The sequence below is a fragment of the Amphibalanus amphitrite genome, unplaced genomic scaffold (assembly GCF_019059575.1).
Source record: "Amphibalanus amphitrite isolate SeventyFive unplaced genomic scaffold, NRLGWU_Aamphi_draft 000162F_arrow, whole genome shotgun sequence".
Lineage (NCBI taxonomy): Eukaryota > Metazoa > Arthropoda > Thecostraca > Balanomorpha > Balanidae > Amphibalanus > Amphibalanus amphitrite.
The window spans coordinates 726,622-750,050 of NW_024881657.1; the positions used below are offsets into that span (position 1 = coordinate 726,622).

The 23,429-nt window shown below is 47.8% G+C and overlaps 2 protein-coding genes across 2 annotated transcripts; one reads left to right on the forward strand and one right to left on the reverse strand.

Annotated features, from left to right (window-relative positions):
• Positions 1-1,871: 1,871 nt before the first annotated feature.
• On the forward strand, positions 1,872-8,831 carry LOC122383373. Its single transcript, XM_043369707.1, has 2 exons — positions 1,872-8,539; positions 8,773-8,831. Exon 1 carries the CDS (start codon positions 2,369-2,371, stop codon positions 8,123-8,125), a length of 5,757 nt encoding a protein of 1,918 aa, XP_043225642.1. The 5' UTR covers positions 1,872-2,368; the 3' UTR covers positions 8,126-8,539; positions 8,773-8,831.
• Positions 8,832-9,495: 664 nt separating this feature from the next.
• Positions 9,496-11,378, reverse strand: LOC122383372 (larval cuticle protein 16/17-like). The gene is made up of 3 exons (XM_043369706.1): positions 11,240-11,378; positions 10,130-10,401; positions 9,496-9,770 (listed from the first exon to the last, which is right to left on the reverse strand). The coding sequence occupies exons 1-3, from the start codon at positions 11,246-11,248 to the stop codon at positions 9,665-9,667; spliced, it is 387 nt and encodes a 128-aa protein (XP_043225641.1). The 5' UTR covers positions 11,249-11,378; the 3' UTR covers positions 9,496-9,664.
• Between the last annotated feature and the right edge of the window lie 12,051 nt (positions 11,379-23,429).

Sequence of the window (23,429 nt, forward strand, 5' to 3'; positions counted from 1 at the left end):
TGATTGATGAGGGAATTACGTATAGCTTGTGTAAAAAGTTTATCTCGGAATTTGATATCTGAGACCTGACATTAGATCAGTTTTGTGGTCCTTTCATTAATCTACGTCCGGCGGGGGGGGGGGGTTGAAAACCCCCTTGCGGTTTTTCGCGAATATCTAAGGAAGGGATGCGATGCGCCGCCGTTCTTGGAACACATGCATATTTCCTTCACATGTTAACAATTGAGACCCAGCTCTTTCAATGTAGGTCACCAGGGAGTAGGGACACCAGGTCACGCCAAGTGACCTCAACTCAGAAAAGATAATGCTCGCTAAAGCTAAGTACACCGACCGAACGATCGCTATGACCCTTTCGGTGACTGGTGAAGCAAGATTAGGTATAAACTATGTGTCTAAGGTTCGGTCGATTTTGTATCCTGTCAATCAGTCAATTGTGCAAAATTGAGCTGCTTTTCTTTTGGAAGAAAGCCATACTAAACATTCTCAAACATCGGGTTATAGGTAAACATGACACATTGAACCGGTACATATAGCACTCGTAACCACTCCTTATGTCCCTGAGGCAGGGCATATTTTAAGGCACTTACTGTGTCCCATTTTGGGACGCAGTCCCCTTGCCTTGGGACGTAGCCCCTGCTAATTTGACCCACTGCGTCCCTGCCCTGTTCGGTTCCCTGACCTGTGCCCTGCTGTCTGCCCTGACCCGTACCCGGCCTTCCCTCTAAAATGTCCTGTGCCATGCTCTGCAACCTGCCGTGCCCTACTTTCTGCCCTTCTCAGTGCCCTACTCTGTTCCTTGCCCTGTGCCCTTAGTCGTAGCACGTGCCCTCTGCTCAACTTTGGGACGCAGTAAAAATTTGTTAAAATATGCCCTGCGGCCTGAGGTCATTCAGGTAATGAAAGATCTGCAGCATTTTTTTTCGATAGTGATTTTTGATAGAGCCATATGCTGATGTGCTGCATTTATCCTGGCAAGAGCCGAAGCCAAATTGTGCATTTGAAGTTTTCTACGACGTCATGTCTGACGTCACTGTGTCCATTTGAGGTTATTTTTTCAAAAATACCCGATTATGTTTTTTTTTTTGCTAGTCAAAGCTGAAGTTATTGTAAGTGCCTTTCCTGACGCCTTCCTACCTACCTGCTTCCTTTTCGCGATCGGCGCGACATCTGCAGAGTAGTGTCTTTGGTCGTCGCTAGATGGCACTGCTGTTGTGTTCGCCAGCTGACCGATAGTGGTGGGGTGGTGGTCAAATTCGAAGTAGATATTCGATGTGAGAACTATTTGAGTTGTTGATCAGCTGTTTCGGTTTTTTGGGACACGTATGACGTGGAAGAATGGCGGTCAGACCAGATTTTGTTGCTCTGTTCCGATGTGGCGAGTGAGGACACAAATCTTGGTAAGAAGATGTATCTTGAATGTAATATGCAGGTATTGATATGCCAAACTCGTTGAGCGCAATATGTTTTGTGTCTTTTCGTGGTGGCTTGTGATAATTGCCATGCTGGTGAACATTTGTGTATTTTGAGACAAATGTAGCGCGGAGGTTTGATGGATATATTATGTTTATTTTTCTGTGTTTGACGACTGTTCTTGATTTAGTTGTTTATTTATTTGCTGGTGTTTTCGCAGATACCATTCATTCAGTCATTCATTGATTTCACCTGGCAACAATAAATTGCTGGACTGACTGGATGCGTGATCAGAGTTTCTTCGGATCGCTACATGGGGCGGATGCAGCAATAGTATCAAGATTTTGTATCAAGATCAAGAGCTGCATGGATTCAGGAGCTACATGGCGGAGGTTCGCTGTCAGCCATCAGTCTGCAAGCACGACCTGTCTACCTGCCGCCTGGAGGAGGTCACAGTGAGGACAGCAGATGCTGCTCAGCCCGCAGCAGCTGCCACAGTTGAGATGGGATAATCTGATTCTCTGGGCCTGCCTGCCTTTTTTATAAGCACATTGGCCAGTGGGAGACTCAAAGTTACTAGACATAGTACATGTCATTTTGTTGAGCTGGCTTGAGGTTAATGCTTGTGTATTTTAAGTCAGCTTGTGGTGCACTGCCTCAGAGATTTGTCTTATTGTTAATTGTCAAAGGATTTCAGCTTGTGGTGCACTGCCTCGGAGATTTGTCTTATTGTTACTTGTCAAAGGACAGAGCTGGTTGTCAATTGTCTGATCTGCTCATTTGAACACATGATCTGCTCATTATGATGTTGTTCAGTGTTTGCCGTTTAACCCCACCTGTTTGACTGTTTTCTGTGGATGTGACCTGCCAGTTCCTTGGTCCCAACTGGTTGCTCTGGAGCTCCCATCCCTGTACACTTACCTGATCTGGCACTCACACCTGACACCAGCAAGCTGGGATGGATGTAGAGAAGTTGCAGAAAGAAGAGCTGAAGGGTGAGCTTGCCAAAAGAGGAGAAGACGTGCAGGGAACCAAGGCGATTCTCAAGGAAAGGTTGCAGAAGGTTCTTCAGAAGGAACTGCTTGGGTCAGACATGGAAGGTGGTGTTTCACACACTGAAGATGACAAGGCTGGCAGTAAGAAGGGCTCACCAGCACTGTCAAGAGCAGGCTCAAATGTGTCATCATCGGCAGCTGTAAGAGCAGAGAGAGCGATAGAACTGGCAAAACAAGCTGGATTGCTAGCAAAGAAAGAAGCACTGAAAAGGAAACATGAACTTGAGGCTCGTGAAGCTGAACTGAGGAGGCTGAAGGAGGAACTTGAAGTTGAAGCAGAAATAGAAGAGAGCAAGGCAAAGGAGGGTGTGTTGCTGCAATATGAAGAATCAGTCTTCAAGGGAGAAGACAAAATGAAGATGCTTCTCATGAAAGATGAAATCAGAACAGGACAGTTAGCTCAAGAAGAAGCTGCAGAGATAACAAGAAGTGCTGATGTTGCACAAGAGCCGACTGCACAAGATGCTACCACACAGCAAGCAAGATACCGAGAAGTTGCAAGAGAGCCGACTGCAGAAGATGCTACCACACAGCAAGCAAGATACCGAGAAGTTGCAAGAGAGCCGACTGCAGAAGATGCTACCATACAGCAAGCAAGATGCCGAGAAGTTGTAAGAGAGTTGGCTCAAGAAGATGGTACGATACAAAGAAGAAGGCTGGTTGATGTCAGAGAAAGAGAGCCCGTGATACCTCAAGAAGAGATCGCGGAAGGTCGAGTGACTGTGATGGGAGATGAGCACTCAAGACCACCAAGAATCAACCCTGACCTGCAGGTGCTGAAGAGGGTAAACCTACCAGAGCTCAAGCTGAGGACCTTCGATGGGAACATTGAGACATTCAAGTCGTTCCTGCGAGCATTCAAGACCAACATCGCCTCCAAGCTCGATGACGAAGAAGAGAAGTTAATGTATCTGATGCAGTTCACAGCAGGCAAGCCAAAGGATATCGTCTCAACATGCATTCATCTTCCACCAGAGTTGGGATATCAAGAGGCAGTGAGATTGTTGGAGCAGCGCTTCAGCAATGATGCACAGACGACTGAAGGACTCCTCAACCGCATCCTGTCGCAGGCCAGTATGCGATCTGATGACGTCAGCAGCCTGGATTCGTTCGCCATTCACCTGCGAGGGACACTCAACGCGTTGAGGAATCTGCCACATGGGACAGGCGTTGTAGATGCGAAGACAATGCGAGACATCATCGACAAGGTTCCCTTCTTGGCAGATAGATGGCGTCGTGAAGTCGATCACATCGAATGTGAAGAAAGGAGGAGACCAGACTTCACTGATCTTGTGGCGATGATTGAGAAGGAGGCAAGAATCGCCTCCAATCCCACCTATGGACGACATGTTCTGGCTTCAAGGACCACAAGACCTGCAAGAGAACCCCGATCTAAGCAAGTGAGCGCACCAGCTCTGACTGGGAAGGTAAGCATGGTGAGAACCCAACAAGACCTCTGTCTTTTCTGCCAGCAGGGTCATGAGACGGACCGATGTCCGAAGCTGGAAGTCAAGACGCATGAAGAGAAGACCAAGTTCGTAAGAGCCAGTGGGCTGTGCTTCTCCTGCATGAAGAAGGGACATCTCGCGGCAGCATGTCGTCAGAGAAGCACGTGCGCAAAATGTAACCGAAGACACCCAACCGTGCTGCACCGACCTCCGAGAGACTCGGTTGCACCTGCCAGGTCTCCAGATCCCTCAGCTGATCAACCTTCACCTCTGGGAAACCCACTTTCACCCGATGGTCCACCAGCAGCTACCGCCGGACACGCCGCTCCGAAACGAGAGAACGGAGGAAAGCTGCAAGTTGTTCCGGTGGTTGTCCTGATCAACGGAAGAAGACTGAAAACTGCAGCCTTCTTCGACACGGGCAGCACCCATTCGTTCATCACAGAGCAGCTAATCAGTGAAGCCGGCATGTCTCCTGACAGACAAACGTCCATGACGGTGTCTACCATAGTCAGCGACCAGAAGATGAGCACCAGCGTGGTGTCGGGTGTGACCATCGAGAACGAAGAGACGGGGACTCGACAGGAACTGCCGCCACTTTACACCCTCAACACAATCCCTGTAACGGAGGATGACATTCCCACAGTTGATGACGTTCGTAGATGGCCGTACCTGCTAGAGAGCGGGGTGACAGTCTCAGATGAGGCGTCTCTTCCAGTCGGGCTCCTCATCGGCGGCAACGCCGCAGTAGTGATGGAGCCGTTGAGGTTTGTGAAGGGGGAAGATGGCGGACCATACGCCACTCTAACCAGGTTCGGGTGGATCCTCGGCGGTCTGAAGAACGTGAGCAGCAGATGTCGAGTGAACCGCATCAAAATCAACGAGAACGACCCAATGGCTGAAGAGTGGTTCGAAAACCGAGCTGAAGTAAGGAGAGGACTCTCGGTAGAGGACGTGAAGTGGTGCACTCTCATGGAACACGGTTGTGTCAAGAAGGAGAAGTATGAGATTGTGCTGCCATTTCGAGACCAGGAGCCTCGTCTGGAGAACAACCGAAGTGTGGCAGAAAGGCGCCTGGAGCTGCTGAAAAAGAAGTTTGAAAGGGACAAAGAGTACGCAGAGGAATACACCACTCGGATGAACAAGCTCCTGGAAGATGGACACGCTGAAGCGGCACCAGAAGCTCGAGAAGACTCAGGGAGATGGTACCTCCCCCACTTCGCGGTCAGACATCCGACGAAGGAGACCCTCCGTGTTGTCTTCGATTGCGCGAGCAAATACCGTGGCACCAGCCTCAACGACACGCTGCTGCAGGGACCAGACCTGACCACACCGCTGGTGGACGTGCTGCTTCGCTTCCGTCAAAACCCTTGCGCCTTTACAGGTGACATTGAAGCAATGTTCCTGCAGGTCTCTGTTCCCGAGTCTCAGAGGGACTATCTGAGGTTCCTGTGGTGGCCCGAAGGTGTTATCAGCAATCCTCCTTGTGAGTACAGGATGAAGGTTCACTTGTTCGGCGCAACATCTTCTCCGAGCTGTGCCAACTTCGCGCTCCATCGTACAGCTGAAGATAACGACTCCCTGTCAAGAGAAGCCAGTGAAACGATCCGGAACAACTTCTACGTAGACGATGTTCTGAAGTCCGTCAAGGATGAAGAGACAGCGATCAAGCTGATGAAGGACCTGAAGGCGATGTGCGCGCTGGGAGGCTTCAATCTGACGAAGTTTAACAGCAACAGCATCGAAGTCCTTCAGTCAGTACCTAAACAAGACAGAAGCAAGCAGGTTAAGGATCTGACGCTCGGATCTGACCCCCTACCTACGGAACGAGCTCTCGGCGTCGTTTGGGATCCAAACACGGACACCATCGGCTTCAACGTAGACATGCAGAAGCTGACGCGGAAGACAGCCACCAAACGAGGGTATCTGTCTGCAGCCGCGTCCTGCTATGATCCTCTCGGTCTGGCAGCTCCCTGTGTCGTCAGAGCGCGAGTGATCATTCAGAAGCTGCACCGTCTTGCGGTGGGATGGGACGACAAGGTGCCGGAGAGCCTGAGAAGAGAATGGGGGAGATGGTTGACTGACCTGCGCAACCTGTCCCTTCTGAAGATACCAAGGTGTCTGTCACCGTTGGGACTGGACGCGGCGCTTGATGCTGGGGACACGATTCAACTTCATCACTTCGCTGATGCCAGTTCGTCAGCGTACGGTGTCGTCTCGTACGTGCGCTGTGTTGGTGACCACTCCAGCTGCACGCTTCTTTTCAGCCGGGCTCGACTTGCGCCGATGAAGCAGCTCAGCGTGCCGCGTCTGGAGTTAGCGGCAGCGACGCTCGCCGTGAAGAGTAGCCTGGAACTGCAGAGAGCGCTGGAAGTGGACGCCGATATATATTTCTGGACGGACAGTACCACCGTCTTGAAATACATCAAGAACGAGAAGACGAGATTTCATGTGTTTGTCGCAAACCGCCTTGCGGTCATCCACGATGGTTCCACGGCCGCGCAGTGGCACTACGTGCCAAGTGAGTCAAATCCAGCCGACCTCGTATCGCGCGGAATGAACGCCTCCTCTCTGATTCACAGCGATCTCTGGAGATTTGGACCCAGCTTCCTGAACGGGAAGGATCAGGAGTGGCCTGCAAACCCTGCCGAAGACGCTGTGAGCGAGGCCGATCCGGAGGTGAAGGCTGTTGTCATGACCACGACATGCAAAGATACCTCTCCTATCGAGAAGCTGACCCAGTACTACTCATCATGGAGACGTCTGGTCAGAGCCGTGGCACTGCTCCGCCGGCTGGTGCTGCGGTGGAAAAAGAGCGCGCCTCAGGATGTGAAGACTACGGCGCGTCTGACTGTATCGGACCTGGAGGCGGCAGAGAGCTGCATCCTCAAAGACGTACAAGCTAGACATTTCAGTCAGGAACTCTCCGACTTGAAGTCCGGCAAGCCTGTGAGCACTTCGAGCTCTCTGGTGCGCTTGGACCCATGGCTGGAGGGAGACACGCTTCGAGTTGGTGGACGACTCAGGAACAGTGCTCTGCCATTTGACTCGAAGTTTCCCAAGATCCTTCCGGGACGAGACCCTGTGGTGGACATGCTCATCACTGCAGCTCATCAAAACGCCGGACATGAAGGCAGGCAACACGTCCTGTCTGATCTGAGAGCGTCGTACTGGATCGTGGGCGCCAACACCGCGGTGCGTCGCTGTCTCAACCGCTGCATCAGCTGCAAAAAGAGACAGAAGCAGACAGAGCATCAGAAGATGGCCGATCTTCCTGAAACGAGACTGGGCGTGGGCGACAAGGCTTTCACCCACACGGGAGTCGATTACTTCGGCCCTTTTTTCGTCAAGCAAGGTCGCTCACAGGTGAAGAAGTACGGCGTGGTATTTACGTGCTTGGCAATCCGCGCGGTTCACCTCGAAGTCGCTGATGATTTGTCCACAGATTCTTTTCTGTGTGCCCTGCGACGCTTTGTGGCGCGGCGCGGCGGCGTCCGATCCCTTCGATCGGATCAAGGGACGAACTTCATCGGAGCGGAAAAGGAATTAAAAGAAGAAGTCAACAAACTGAAGCAGCACGAAGGTGAAATCCACGAAGCAGCTCTCCGCCTCGGCATCGACTGGCGCTTCCATCCTCCCCACGCCTCTCACTTTGGCGGTGTTTGGGAGCGTCAGATACGCACCATCAGGAAGCTGCTCAACGCTCTGCTGACACAACAGACGTTCTCACTTCAGACTTTGCAGACACTCCTGTGCGAGGTGGAAGCGATCATCAATAACCGCCCGCTGACACCCGTATCAGCTGATGCGCATGACCAACCCCCACTAACTCCAAATCATCTCCTCCTCCTTCGCAGTGTCGTATTCCCTCCTTCAAGCACAGAGTGGGATCATCACAGGAGCTGGAAGCAGGCCGGCTACCTCGCCGATCTGTTTTGGCGTCGATGGAGGACGGAGTATCTCCCTCTGCTGCAAGAGCGGAGCGGACGCGCAACAAGAAGTCGAGACAACGTGAAGAAAGGAGACATCGTCCTGATGGTCGACGACTCTGTACCGCGTGGAGTGTGGCCGCTGGGCCGAGTCGAAGAGGCCATCGTGAGCGCTGACGGCCGAGTGCGCTCTGTCCGAGTTCGCGCACGCGGTACATCGTACTACAGACCGGTCACTAAAATCGTCAAGATCCTCGACGAGAGTAACCCAAGACGAGAGTGAAAGGAAAACGAAGGAACAAGACTGGAAGAGTTGAGAGTCAAGTTGTGACTCAAGAAGAGTTGCGTGTTACGAAGAAGTTTATTTGTTTTGATGCTCACTTGCAAGCATCAAAAAGGGGAGGGTGTAAGTGCCTTTCCTGACGCCTTCCTACCTACCTGCTTCCTTTTCGCGATCGGCGCGACATCTGCAGAGTAGTGTCTTTGGTCGTCGCTAGATGGCACTGCTGTTGTGTTCGCCAGCTGACCGATAGTGGTGGGGTGGTGGTCAAATTCGAAGTAGATATTCGATGTGAGAACTATTTGAGTTGTTGATCAGCTGTTTCGGTTTTTTGGGACACGTATGACGTGGAAGAATGGCGGTCAGACCAGATTTTGTTGCTCTGTTCCGATGTGGCGAGTGAGGACACAAATCTTGGTAAGAAGATGTATCTTGAATGTAATATGCAGGTATTGATATGCCAAACTCGTTGAGCGCAATATGTTTTGTGTCTTTTCGTGGTGGCTTGTGATAATTGCCATGCTGGTGAACATTTGTGTATTTTGAGACAAATGTAGCGCGGAGGTTTGATGGATATATTATGTTTATTTTTCTGTGTTTGACGACTGTTCTTGATTTAGTTGTTTATTTATTTGCTGGTGTTTTCGCAGATACCATTCATTCAGTCATTCATTGATTTCACCTGGCAACAATAAATTGCTGGACTGACTGGATGCGTGATCAGAGTTTCTTCGGATCGCTACATGGGGCGGATGCAGCAATAGTTATAGTAAGCTGCCGAGTCCAATAATATCGAACCCGACCTCCTAAGATGAGTCTCCTCTTGAACTGGCCGGATTTGACCTTTTATTGGCCTTAGGTCAGTGCACATCAGCTTTTTATAACAACGGTTAATCAAGCAATGTAGCTGGATATCACAAACGTACGGCACCAAAATCGCATGTTGACCTGGGACCGGTCATCTGACCTTGCATGTCACCAGGTGACCTGATAACTTTTAGTTCGGTACCAGCCATTCGTGTTCTGGTCTACTCGTATTTCTTCTGCACGTCGGCAATAAATACAACCGAAACGGCTTTGGCAGTGGATTATACCGCTGTTTCCCATTGACTTTGTTGAAAAACAACGGACTTGGTGAAGGTCAAATTCCAACTTGTCCATTTTGGAGACAGATATTACATAAAAAATGCGTTGCAGGTGGCAGGTAGGCGGCTTTTTATCACTCTCGCTGCTCTTTATGACAAAACGCCAAGCGTTACGGGCCAGTTATTAGAGCAAGGATGTGTAGCTATCCCTTCTACTAGCGTGGCCCCTCGACACCCATCTCATTACCTCCAATGCCATTGTTTCGCACACGCCTCAAACAGAGCAACTCACGTCGATATAACAATGTATTACAGCACAATGGACAATACAGTTTTATCACAACAACGCGAGCCGAGATTTCGAGACAGGCCGCTGCCGCCGCGACGGGACGGCGTGACTTGACATGAGTACAGACTGAGTGATGAGGATGGTCGGAGGGCCGGCTGGGACGCCGCTCTAGAAGGCCTGGGGCGCCACGGGCAGGTCGTCGCCCTCGAAGTGGATGCCGGTCTCATCGGTGTAGTACCGCCGGGTCGTGAAGGTGCCGTCGGGGTTCGGGAACCTGCGGAAAAATGAAACTTGTTAGAATAGTCTGTAGGTGGACGGTGTCACAAGGGTTGGGGAGATCGGACAGATGTTCCACATTGTCGTCTGCACATAACTGAAGCTGGTAATGAACTGTTTTGTCAATGGATGAACTGTAGCGGAGCTTGAAACGACGCTGGAGCTCATTTAGTCGCACCGATTTGCATCGAAGCATCAAGATTTGCAAGAAGCTCCAACTTCTCTCATTGGAGCCCAAGGTAGTTGAGCTAGGAAGGTGTAGCACAATCGGGCTACGAGGAACTCATTTGTCTATTGCAGCTATCGCAACGCATAATGATTCGCGTTCGCATCACATGCCAAAGTCCGGCGACTCACTTGAACTCGCCGGTGTAGAAGGGCACCAGACGGAACTCCTCGTCTCCGTTCTCGTTGATGACGCGCACCTCCTGCAGCCGGATCTCCTCCTGGCGCTCGATGCCGTTGGTGGCCGTGAACGAGTGCACGTTGCCGCCGTCCTGGGTCTGCTCGTTCTGGTAGCTGGTGATCTCGGCGTTACGGTCGCGGTCGCGCAGGGCCTCCAGCTCGGGGTCGGCGGAGAACTCCTGAGGCCGGGCGAGGGCCACGGCCGCCAAACACGCCACAACGATCTGCAGGGGAGCGGGGCGCTCGGTCAGCTTCTGAAAACTCGCACACTTACTGTGTGTAATTTTGAAGTTGGTAGACAGCTGCTACAGAACATTGTGACATTTGATCGCCCTTAGTGCATTCGCTGTATACTGAAGCATCCAGAGCCCCTTCACTAGTAAATCACGCTTGATTGGGTTTTGTCCAACCTGTCCTCCCACTTGTCGTATAAGATAGGCAGGCCTACCAAGTCTGTACAGACCACCCAGTCAATGAACCAGCTGAGATAAAAGTGAATGCTGTGCTTTGGTCTAATGTGCTTACGTGGAACATAGTATTACAAAATAACTTAGACATATATGGCAGCAGATAATTGCTCTATAAGCTGAGTTCGCTCATATTAGTGTTACCATGCGTTACGTTCATTATGAACAAGCGCAAGCAGTACAACTATGGGTGCCCCATGGTTCCCATGAAATTCAACTGAAAATGTTTCTTAGGTTAGTGCTGCAGGCAACAAGGATTCGCAATTAGAATATTACAAGGTTTCTGGTGCCAAAGTATCCGAAGAGATAAGCAATGCAATCTGTTTTGCTCTAATGCAATGTAAAAGAGAATAACACTTGCTTGTTATTAGAACAGCTCCTGAAGTTATAAATTTTACACACTTCGAGAACCTACCAAAACTTTCCGAAAGCAGCAAGCATAAGTGAGCCAACTGGAACATGTTGGTGGTGGTGGTGGTGGTGGGGGGGGGGATCTTTACGAACGAAATGAGCATATTATTTTATGCGTGCTATTAGCATATTGAAGCGTCTGATCGCACTGACACCTCTGACACATTGAGATCTCAGCACTTACCAGCTTCATGACTTGAGACGGTGAGAATATCACACAAGCACACACACTGTCCGATCCGTGATGGCACTGCCCCTCTGACCACGGGTGGGGCCTTTATACGTGGGACGGCGCCGGGACGGGACGAGCCGGGCCGAGCGCCCTCCACACCGCCCCGCTGGCGGTCAGACGCACCTTTCACCTCCGCCCTGTGATGTCGCCGCCGGCGCCGCCTCAGCCCAGAAGATTGGCTTTCGGGACGCTTCCAGGGTCACCGGGGCAGGGCACCGGCTGGTGTCAGCTGTGACCCATTCACAATTCAGGGGAACTGGTATAGGACTTACCTCCCATAGCGACAGGTCACGCAATATTGCACCGATCTGTATCAACATTTCTTCCTAACTTATGTATGATTGCATGTGTGCATCCATGTATGAATAAATGCACCACAGGTTCACCCCTCGACAAGGTTGTGATGCGAATGCCCGATTAGAAATGAAAACAGCGCTCACGGCCACGGGTACATAATACACGAAACATCATATGTTGAGGTCGTACAAAGTGGTCATTTGAGGTGACTTAGTTAGGGACATAACCCGCGCGACGACGGGGGAGGGGGTGGTTACCCACCTCCTGAGATTTTCGTTTTAGAGATAAAGACAAATTACGAGCACGGTTGTGTAGAGTTTGACCTAGATAAAAATATAAAAATAGTTTTGGTGACCTGAGGTCAGAAGTCAGGTCAACGACCCCTAAATGTGGTTTTAGTTTTTCGCAAATAACTTCGACAAAATGGTCCTAGAGCTACGCCAGTGGTACCACCGTATTCGCCTTGTCAAGCAGCGTCGAATGATATATAATTATATTTGGTTTGGAAAAGGTCAAACTTTATGTTGACCTCATGTGACCTCGAATGACCTTTCGTTGACCTTGACACATGAAAGGTCGTTTATGATGAATTTGTACCCGCTGATCACGAATATGGCATCTATTTTCCTCTAAGCCTTCATTTACAGCTTCCGGATGGCAAAATTGTCTTATTTATTATTACTAACTTGAATCAGTGAAATAGCCTCTAGCAAGGATACTCTTCTGTGACCTTGACCTTTGAGCAGCCTTGTATCGTAAGATGAACGACAAATAGGGAACTGATAAGCCTCAAAACATTTCAAATCATTTTGGAAGATAGCACGCAAGATGTACGAAAAAGTGCAAAGTTTGAGGTCAATTTTGGGCGTGAATTTGACCTTGACCTTTGATTTTGAGCACCTTCTTAGAATCCTCAGATTCTCTTCTTTCGTTTGACTTCCAATTTTGCCAGTTTGATGCATCCTGCCGTCCTCTAGAAGGCTTACTCGCGGGCCAGGGGGGAGGGGCGTTTTTCGCCCCCCCCCCCCTGGCGAATATTTGCGATAGCTCCCGAACGCTTAGGGATAGGAAAGCGAACCTTTCAGTACCTTTTCTCCCATCAATTTGACATCTTCTGAAGTAAAAAATTTGGACCTAGCCCCCTTGATGACGTCACAAGGTCCATTTTTCTAGACCCCTGCACGGCAAACTTCGGCGTCACAGACGCAAACTTCAAATAGCTGTTAAAAATAGAGTTTTAGAGATAAAGACAAATTACGAGCACGGTTATGTAGCGTTTGACCTAGAGAAAAATAGAAAAATAGTTTTGGTGACCTGAGGTCAGAGGTCAGGTCAACGACCCCGAAATGTGGTTTTAGTTTTTCGCAAATAACTTCGACAAAAATGGTCCTAGAGCTACGGCAGTGGTACCATCGCATTCGCCTTGTCAAGCCGCGTCGAATGATATATATTTTGTTCGGAAAGAGTCAAATTTTATGTTGACCTCATGTGACCTCGAATGACCTCTGGTTGACCTTGACACAGGAAAGGTCGTTTATGATGGATTTGTACCCGCTGATCACGAATCTGGCGTTTATTTTCATCTAAGCCTTCATTTAGAGCTTCCGGATGGCAAAATTGTCTTATTTATTATTACTAGCTTGAATTAGTGAAATAGCCTCTAGCAGGGATACTCTTCAGTGACCTTGACCTTTAAGCAGCCTTGTATCGTAAGAGGAACCACAAATAGGGAACTGATAAGCCTAAAAACATTTCAAAACATCTTGAAAGTTAGCACGCAAGATGTGCGAAAAAGTGCCAAGTTTGAGGTCAATTTTGAGCGTGACCTTGACCTTGACCTTTGGTTTTGAGCACATTTTCGGAATCCTCAGATTCTCTTCTTTCGTTTGACACCCAATTTTGCCGGTTTGATGCCGCCTGCCGTCCTCTAGAAGGCTTACTTTGAGATCACTACACATGTGCCGGTTTTTGCCTTTGACCTTGACCTCTGACCTTGAAAATTGACCTGAGGTCAAAAATTTTAGGTTCTTTAGAATCGTCTCGTAAGGACCTTTCGTTTGGTAGGTATCGCTTTTGTTTCCGTAGCTCCCTTATTTACGGAGTTAGACAGGGGGGGGGGGCGAAAAACGCCCCCCCGGGCTGCGGTGGTTGGGATTACCCCCCGGGCCCGGCCGGGCTAGTGATCACTACACATGTGCTGGTTTTGCCTTTGACCTTGACCTCTGACCTTGAAAATTGTCTTGAGGTCAAAAATTTTAGGTGCCTTAGAATCCTCTTGTAAGGAATTTTCGTTTGGTATCGCTTTTGTTTCCGTAGCTCCCTTATTTACGGAGTTAGACAGGGGGGGGCGAAAAACGCCCCCCGGGCTGCGGTGGTTGGGACTACCCCCGGGCCCAGCCGGGTTAAAAGGCTACAAAACTGCTATCTCCGAAATAAAAAATGGATTTTGACCCCAAAAATCAAAACTTATTTTTTTTTTTTAACCCTCGCCCCGTTGGGGGGGGGGCATTTTGGCCCCCCCCCTGTGGTTTTTCCTGAATAGCAAAAAACGGCGGCGCGCAGCGCCGCCAAATTTTCAGTACCTTCCCGGGCATCAATTTGACACCTTCACACCAAATTTCAAGTCTTAGGTCACCTTAGGTCAGGAGTTATTGAGGTCAAACTGAGGTCATGTTCGAGCAAAAATGAGCAAAAAACATGCAATCTTGAAACGCTCACCAAATCTACAGTTATCAAACAATTTCAAAGTTCTTTATATGGTCTAGTAGACAAAAAGCGGCGCTACAAAACTGCTATCTCGGATTTTCAAAATTTTTGGTTTTTGACCAAAAAAAAATTCAAAAAATTGATTTTTTTAGAAAAACTTTGAAAAAATCCAAAATTTTTCCGAATTTCGAAAAAACCGGAATATATGTGATAGTCCCAGCGCTCTTCTATATACATACCAAATTTCAGATCGATATCTCGTTTTTTGGCCAAGTTATAGCGAAAAAACTGTTCAAAAATTATGACGTCAAATTTTTGAACTCAATTTTTAGCAATTTTAGACCACGTACGGCAAAACAAAGACCACCATTGAACTCCCCGTGACAAGCTGCATCGAATCGATACCCATTTTATTCAAAAATATCAACTTTGAAATTTGACCTCATTTGACCTGACCTTGACCTGACCTTGACCTGACCTTGACCTGACCTTGACCTGACCTTGACGAAAACGTGATCTAAGCTGGCCCCAAAGGCTGCCTGACCCATATAATCGCATTTGTCATGTAAAATGGACCATAAAACATGTATCACACGACACTTTCATATTGTGACCCCCCCGTGACCTGACCTCTGTGACCTGACCTGGTATCAGTGACCTCAAATAGCAAAATATGTGTTTGAAGAACATTTCCCCATCGATGATTTTCAATGAAATGCATTTTACTCGATTTTACAACGCATTTCTTGAAGTGCCTGTAAACGGCGAAAATTGGACCTTTGACCTGACCTGTGACGTCATCGGTTTGACCTAGGTCAATAAAATTGGGTCACAAGGTAGTTCCCCGTTGGGGCTATCCAACGCCGTTTACCGCTTGTCGCTATGCTGCGTGGTTCTCGAGATCTTAGGGGGGGGGGCCAAAATGCCCCCCCCCCCCAACCGGGCGCGTTGCTCGGCAGAGCCCAACGGGGCGCGGGTTAATATAATAGGCAACAAAACCAAAAAGTTTCTTTAATTTCGAAAAAACGGAATACCTATATATGTGATAGTCTCTACCGCCTTCTATCCACATACCAAATTTGAGATCGCTACCTCTTTTTGGCCAAGTTATAGCGAAAAAAAAAAAAACTGTTCAAAATTGATGACGTGAAATTTTCAAACTCAATTTTTTAGCAATTCTAGACCACGTAGCGCGAAACAAAGACCACTATAAGACTTGCCGTGATGAGCATGCATCGACACAACACCCATTTTATGCAAAACTATCAACTTTTAAATTTGACCTTTTTGGCCTGACATTGACCTGACTTCCACCTGAAGAAAAGGTCAACTTCAAATTTGATCTCAGGTCAATGGCACAAAAAGGTCATGATGCATAGCAGTCGATTGGTATCGTTCATTTCAGCGCAGCTAAAGTGTTTTCATTGCCCTAGCATGTCTCTACGTAAAGTTATTGTAAAAAAAACCTGCTGGAGACCTTAATTACCTGATATTAATTATTAACTCATGGGTTTACGTAGTTGTCTCGGGTGCAATTATTCACTTCAGTGTGTCATATTTAGGTGCCTGTATCCTGATCTCTGAGAAAGTTTAGTACTACCTTCGTGCAAAAGAAGAGCAATTCAATCTTCTCAAAGTGACTTATTACGGAGCGAGCGAAGCGAGCGGAGTCTTACGTACAGGGTGATTTTTTTTAACTGTTAAAAAGTAAACGTCAATGGTGGTCCCTAAATCGAAAAATCTTGTGCAAAAAAGCAATGCACGTGATAGATAAATCTGGGACATTTTGTATGGTGTCATGATTTGTCTCTTTCAACCGAAGGCCTCGGCCCCAATGGAGCCTGAAAATGTCCCACCAATCGGGCACGCATGGTCCACCGCCGTTCAGTAAGGAACGACACAAAACGATGATTTTGAAGCATTGAGGCAGTTCGAAGCATACGATCATCAAGGGGATACCTCAGAAAGACGTTAAATAATGCAGGAACAAGCTTGTAGTCATAAATGACCTTCAAACGGTCCATCTGGCGTATGTGCAACCTCTGAAGAATCAGTCTTCAGGGAGAAACAAAAAACAGCGAATCAGACACCACCAGGGCCGCCAGTAGCAAAATCCTCGACCTGCCTTTTCTAGACTTCCTTTTCTAGACTTCTAGTTTTTGGACCCAGGTATGGCAGATATAACAAGAAAACATTGGAAATATCTGGCTGAGCTGAAAATGGGTGATAGGAGCCTTTTCAGTCCATAGAGATCTTATATACATATACTTATATGTATATAAGATCTCTATGTTTCAGTCCGCCTAATGAGCATGGGAGTCCATGGTACTGTTCAACACGTGCTCAGGCGGGCTGATTCGTGTCGATGAGAGAGGGGGTAACTTCAAGCACAAGTAAAATTCACGATGGACGTTCCTTCACATCGTGTCTGCATGAAATCAAAATGTCCCAGAATGCTCGTCATGCTGGTATATAATTTTACCATATATATTTGCATTTTAACGCCACTAAACCTCATTACTTTTTAACAAGTAAAAAAATCACCCTGTAGAATAACGGAAATTTCTGAGTATGAGCGGCCGGCCGGCCGGCCGGCCGGCCGTGCGGACGCTTTTGCGAGGCTTATATCTCAGCAACCACTTGACCGATTTACATGCGGTAATTTTTGTAGGGTAGCTTCATTCCTTCTACCAAGTATTGGACTATTCCCGATGCATGTGGGTGACCCCTTATGCACGTGCCACGTGCAAAACGAAGAGGTGTCAGTTTTGTAATTGTTGCAATATCTCGGTAACTACTTGGCCGATTGCGCTGAAAGTTGGTATGTAGGTAGGCACCCACTAGGCACTGCATATCCATGTGCCAGAGTTGGGGTGCTGCTGCACGTGCGCACGTGCAGGGGTCGTTTCCAGATCTCGAGAACGGCTGGACCGATGGCGCTCAAATTTGGTACACAGTTAGGGACCAGTTAGTAGGGTGCCGTGTACAAGTCAGTTGGGACCCATTTTGCACGTGCGCACGTGCAGGGTGCCGCTCCCAGATCTCGAGAACGGCTGGGCCGATTGTGCTCAAATTTGGCACATCGCTAGAAACCGGTCAGTAGGGTGCCGTGCACAAGTCAGTTGGAGGTACCCCCTCGAAATTTCGCACGTGCAAGACTCACCCCCTCGCTCGCTCCGTTAGTCGCCCCAAAAGGCGCTATACTGGTAATAGAGAAGTCGCAAAAACATGACCTTAGATCAACAAATGTATTTGCAATTCTATTTAACCCGCGCCCCGCTGGGGGGGGGGGGCAGAATCTGCCCCCCCTCCCGTTTTTCGCCAATAACTTCTAAACGCGTTACGCCAGCGACGTCAAACTTTCAGTACCTTATCATACATCAATTTGACACGCTCCCTGAAAATTTGAGCGAAATCCGTCGGAAATTTTTTTGAGAAATTGACGTTTTAGTGACGTCATGTTCGCCATTTTCGCCTAAAAAACGGCAAAATTTCAAACGCCGCTAACATCTTCATTTTTAAAGGAATCAAGACGTAACAAAAAAGGTTATACGTGATTCTACTTTGTCTATCAAATGGCTATCTCAGTTTTTTGAAAATTTTGGATTTTGGCCAAAATTTTTCCAAAAAACTGACTTTTTTGGGAAAATATTTATAAAATCCAAAATTTTGGGTTTATCAAAAAAACCGGAATATATGTCAAAGAACTGGTCTATGTGCACCTACATACCAATTTTTAGAAGAATCGGTTCAAAAATGTGGGAGTTATTCAAAATTTTATGACGTCACGACACACAAAATTTTTGAAAAAATGATTTTTTGGAAGTTCTAGACCTTGTACGGAAACAAAAATAGCACCATTCGATTCGCCGTGAAAAACTGCATCGGATAGACACCTTTTTAGGCCTTAACAACCAACTTCAAAATTTGACCTCACTTGACCTGACCTTGACCTGACCTCGACCTGAAATTCATCCAGAGGTGGTCCATATCACTTATTGAGTGTGCCTATTGAATTCCATGAGTAAAATGACCCATAAAACATGTGTCGCACATGCCCTTTTCTATATTTTGTTTTTGGTGACCTGACCTGACGACCTGACCTTGACCTTGACCTTTGAATGACATTGTGTGCAACGAATATTGTCTTGGTAGTCTAAGAACACGTTTTGGGCAATCAGTCTCAGTCCATTCTTCGGCAACTACGGTGCAAGGCCGATACTGTAGAAACTTGCATTTTGTACCCTTGACCTGACCTTGACCTGACCTCTGACCTACTTAAGGAAAAAAATTTGGGCTCCTAAGATCCGCCTTGTTGAGAGCTTTCGATTGCCGTTTTCCCCGTCTTTCTACGACCATCGGTTCGGAAGTTAGACAGGGGGGGCAGAATCTGCCCCCCCCCCCCCCAGCAGGGCGCGTATGGCTGAATAGCCCAGCGGGGCGCGGGTTAATTGGTTGGTAGCTGTGAGTGTCTGGTAGATCTAGACAAATGTATTTTTTTTTTGTTGGGTTAGGCCCTTTCGGTCTGACAAGACCATTGCAGAGCCGGAAGGATGATAGGAATTAGGGGGAGACATTGGTCTGGGCAGGCACCCTAGTGAGTCGCCGGGGCTGAGCCCGTCCAGAGGACAGGCCACCCAGCCCCAAGGCACTCACTGCACCCGGCTACGGGGTGCGCTCCCTCGAGAGCAGCGGTGCCGCTCCAAGGGAGCAGCCCGCATGAGATAAAGTTGCCTGCCCAGCCCGGAAGGGGGTTGTGGCGTGGAGGAGAAGGATTTCAGTATCCTGAGGATAGAAGCACGGACAGGTGGGGGACAAATGTATATTTCATTTCATTTATTTGGTTTAACCCGCGCGGGGCTGGGGGGGGGGGTAAATTTTACCCCCCCTCGCGAATCTTTGCAATATCTCAAAAACGGCGGCGCGCAGCGCCGCCAAACTTTTAGTACCTTTTCTCACATCAATTTGACACGTTCCCTGAAAATTTGAGCGAAATCCGTCGGAAATTTTTTTGAGAAATTGACGTTTTAGTGACGTCATGTTCGCCATTTTCGCCTCAAAAACGGCAAAAGTTCAAACGCCGCTAACATCTTCATTTTTAAAGGAATCAAGACGTAACAAAAACGGATATACGTAATTTTACTTTGTCTATCAAATGGCTATCTCGGTTTTTTGAAAATTTTGGATTTTGGCCCAATTTTTTTCAAAAAACTGACTTTTTTGGGAAAATAGCTATAAAATCCAAAATTTTGAGTGTATCGAAAAAAAACGGAATATATGTCAGAGAAGTGGTCTATGTGCACCTACATACCAAGTTTTAGAAGAATCGGTTCAAAAATGTGGGAGTTATTCAAAATTGTATGACGTCACGACACACAAAAATTTTGAAAAATGACTTTTTTGGAAGTTCTAGACCTCGTACGGAAACAAAAGTAGCACCATTCGATTCGCCGTGAAAAACTGCATCAGATAGACACCTTTTTAGGCCTTAACAACCAACTTCAAAATTTGACCTCACTTGACCTGACCTTGACCTGACCTCGACCTGAAATTCATCCAGAGGTGGTCCATGTCACTTATTGAGTGTGCCTATTGAATTCTATGAGTAAAATGACCCATAAAACATGTGTCGCACATGCCCTTTTCTATATTTTGTTTTGGTGACCTGACCTGACCTGACCTGACCTTGACCTTGACCTCTGAATGATATTGTATGCAACGAATATTGTCTTGGTAGCCTAAGAACACGTTTTGGGCGATCAGTCTCAGTCCATGACTCCATTCTTCGGCAACTACGGTGCAAGGCCGATACTGTAGGAACTTGCAATTTGTACCCTTGACCTGACCTTGACCTTGACCTCAAACTTAAAATTAAGTACATGTTTTTAGTTGTTCGTGATGAGATCTTTCGATTGGCGTTTGAATTTTCCAAATCGGACCATTAGTTCGGGAGATAACAGGGGGGGTAAAATTTACCCCCCCAGCCCCGCGCGTTCGGCTGGAGACCCCAGCCCCGCGCGGGTTAAGGGCATTTCGGTCAACATTGACCATTTCATGCCCAGTTAATGTTATCTTGTCATGTCGTCATAACGTGGAGAATGAATATATCTGTTACGGGCCAAGTGCGAAGGCTAGTCCGTTTGCGAACGGACTAGTCCATTCGCGAATGGACTAGGCCGTTTGCGAATGGCGGTCCGTTTGCAAACGGACTAGTCCGTTTGCGAATGGCCGGCCATTCGCGAATGGCCTAGGCCGTTTGCGAACGGACGGGTTTGTGGCGTTGCACTTAGCCGCCGGAAGCATGGATCCTCGGATTGGGGTACGATTCCGAATGAATGGGGGACCGCTGGTCGATGCAGGGGCGTCGCCGACGGGGGGGGGGGGGTCGGAAGGGTCCGGACCCCCCACACACACACATTCTTGAAAATATGCCGGTCTGACGCCCCCCCTCCCCCACACACACACTTTTGGCCACGAAAATCGATCAAGAATAAAATAAAATATTTTAAAAACGATTTTGGTGCATTCTCAAAATAAAATTGTCTAAATCCGAGGAGTTTTCAGTATTTGGTGGGGATTACTTTGACTGACCGTCCGACCAGATCCCCTAGTCGAAAATCCGTGGCGACGCCACTGCGTCTATATGTTTAGTTTGTTCTCCGGAGCAGATCTGCGAGCTGGCGCAACTCTGAGTTAAGGTCTCCACACATGTTCCTTCCGGGGCCGCAATTACCCTTTGCGAGTGTGCCCGGCTCATGTCAACGACTGGGGGACAAGGCATGTTCACATGCAAGTGCCGAAAGATGTATACTGGACGGTGTAAATGTATCAAGGCTGGAGTGACATGCATCAGTAGATGTCATAAAGGGGTGGCCTGCAATAATAAATAAGTGTCGCACTGGATCAGTGTGTTCTTGAGTTGAGTTTGTTTCACTTCACCATTACATTGCAAGGCTCATGAAATTCATCGTCAGACAATGTTTCCAAGGGGTGAACGCAAGGGTGGGGTGAGGTAAAGAAGAGGCGACCTCAGCATGACTGTGTAAGCATTTTCCGGTTGAGTTACCAATACTTTGCACGCATCATTTCACACGGGACTTTGCACATGCCAAGTTGACTTGCCAAGTTGACGTCACTTTGCTGGATATTTCGCACTTGGCCTGACTTCGCACTTGGACTGGGAGCATAAACGCCCGTCCATTCGCAAACGGCCTAGGCCAACTGCAATAACGCAAATGGACTAGTCCATTCGCAAACGGCCTAGTCCAAGTGCGTTATCGCACTTGGACTAGGCCATTCGCGAATGGACTAGCCTTCGCACTTGGCCCGCAACATATCAACTATAGCTTGTTTAGAATGTCGATTTGCCGGAGAAAAGAGAAGAGGGAGTCAATCAATGCTTCTTCAGAATCACCAAGAAGAGATGCCAATGTGAAAGGAAGTGCTTTTTGATTGCATATATCTATGAGTCTTGCTCTTTGTGTACAAAACTTTCTACACTCTACAATGATGTGGGTTATTGATTGTGCACAATTACATAATTCACATCTAGGACGAAGGTCTTTGGAATATATGTAACCGTGAGTGTAGAAAGTGTGACCTATTCGCATTCTCGCCAAAGCCTTTTCTTCTACTCTATTTTCTCGGTTTGACGTGTACCAAACTTCAACTTTGGGTTTCAGGTGCTTGAGATGATTATATTGTGGCAACTGTGCCCATTGTTCTTGCCATGTTTTAAAAACCGCCTGCCTAATGGACGATAATGGACGATAGATTGATACTCGACAGGGATATTTGTGATATTTGCGAGAGAAAGTGCATCTTTCGCTGCTTCGTCTGCTTTGACGTTTCCATGTATGCCGCAATGTCCTGGCACCCAAAGGAAGTGCACGCGTTTTGCTCTGTTTGACATATTGTGTAACTTGTTGTATATATGTATGAGAAGAGGCGATGATGGACGTGCAATTTGTAATGATTGAATCACAGATCGCGAATCGGAGCAAATCATAGTTTCCATCCAAGGCCTTTCGCTGACAAAGTCGATTGCCATAAGGATTGCGTGGAGTTCGGCAACAAATATACTAGTCCCATTTTGTAAACGAATTTTCACAACATGAGATTCTGACGGATCGACGACAGCATTGGCAACGCGATCGCCGGCCTTGGAACCATCTGTGTAAATAAACTTATGTGTGGAGAATGCCTGTCGTGTTTGAATAAATCTCTGCTGTAATTCACTGTCTGTGAAGGTGGTTTTGGGGTTATCAATGAGAAATGAAACCTTCCAGGTTTTCTCTAACCAAGGAGGGTGTTGTAGTGTTGGTAGAGGAAGTATATTTGGTTGCACGAAGTCAATGTCACGACAGAATTTCTTAATCCTTGATGCAATTGTAAGCCCAGAACGCCGTTCCGCTGGGCCAATACGGTTGTGATGTATAGAAGGGAGAATTTGTAAAGACTTAAATGCATTGTGATCTGGATGGAACCTAACTTTGCTAGCGTATCTCAGTGTTTGCTCAATTCGCCTAAACTGCAACGGTGTTATAACAGATTCAACCAGCAACGAGGGAATTGGACTTGTTTTCATCGCACCTGTTGCGATTCGGATGAAAGAGTTCTAGATCACATCAAGTCCTTTTAATACGCCGTCACTTCCACCTGCATAAACAGCAGAGCCATATTCTATTATTGGTAATACAATCGTTCTATACAATTGAAGAAGTGTTTGCCGATCTGCCCCAAAATCGGTACCTGATATCCCGGCAGTTGCTGGGGTATTTCGCCACCCACCGTTTGCTGGGGGGGGGCGTTAAACGCCCCCAGCCGATAACTCGAGAACCAATAGGCGCAGCGAAACGCACGAGGCGGCAAACGAAAGAACGCGACGAGACGCTTCAGATGAGTACTTTAAAGTTGAATTTTCAGGTCACAGGTCGGGTCAAGGTCAGGTCAAACACCTGAAATCGGGCTTTCAGTAGCATTGACTTCAGGACTTCGCAATGGGCGCCTCTCATCATAAACTCTGTCAAAACGGTGCACAATCCATCATATAAGGCCTACAAGAGTGTCAGCTCCATGTAGGGGTTAGTCAAGCATAGGTCAGGGTCAAGGTCAGGTCAACCGGGTAGGCACATATCCC

Coding starts and splice junctions, on each gene's coding strand:
- LOC122383373 (XM_043369707.1), top strand. CDS start 2,369: ATGGATGTAGAGAAGTTGCAGAAAGAAGAGCTGAAGGGTGAGCTTGCC.
- LOC122383372 (XM_043369706.1), bottom strand. Junction 9,771..10,129: donor TTCTACACCGGCGAGTTCAA/GTGAGTCGCCGG, acceptor ATTTTTCCGCAG/GTTCCCGAACCCCGACGGCA.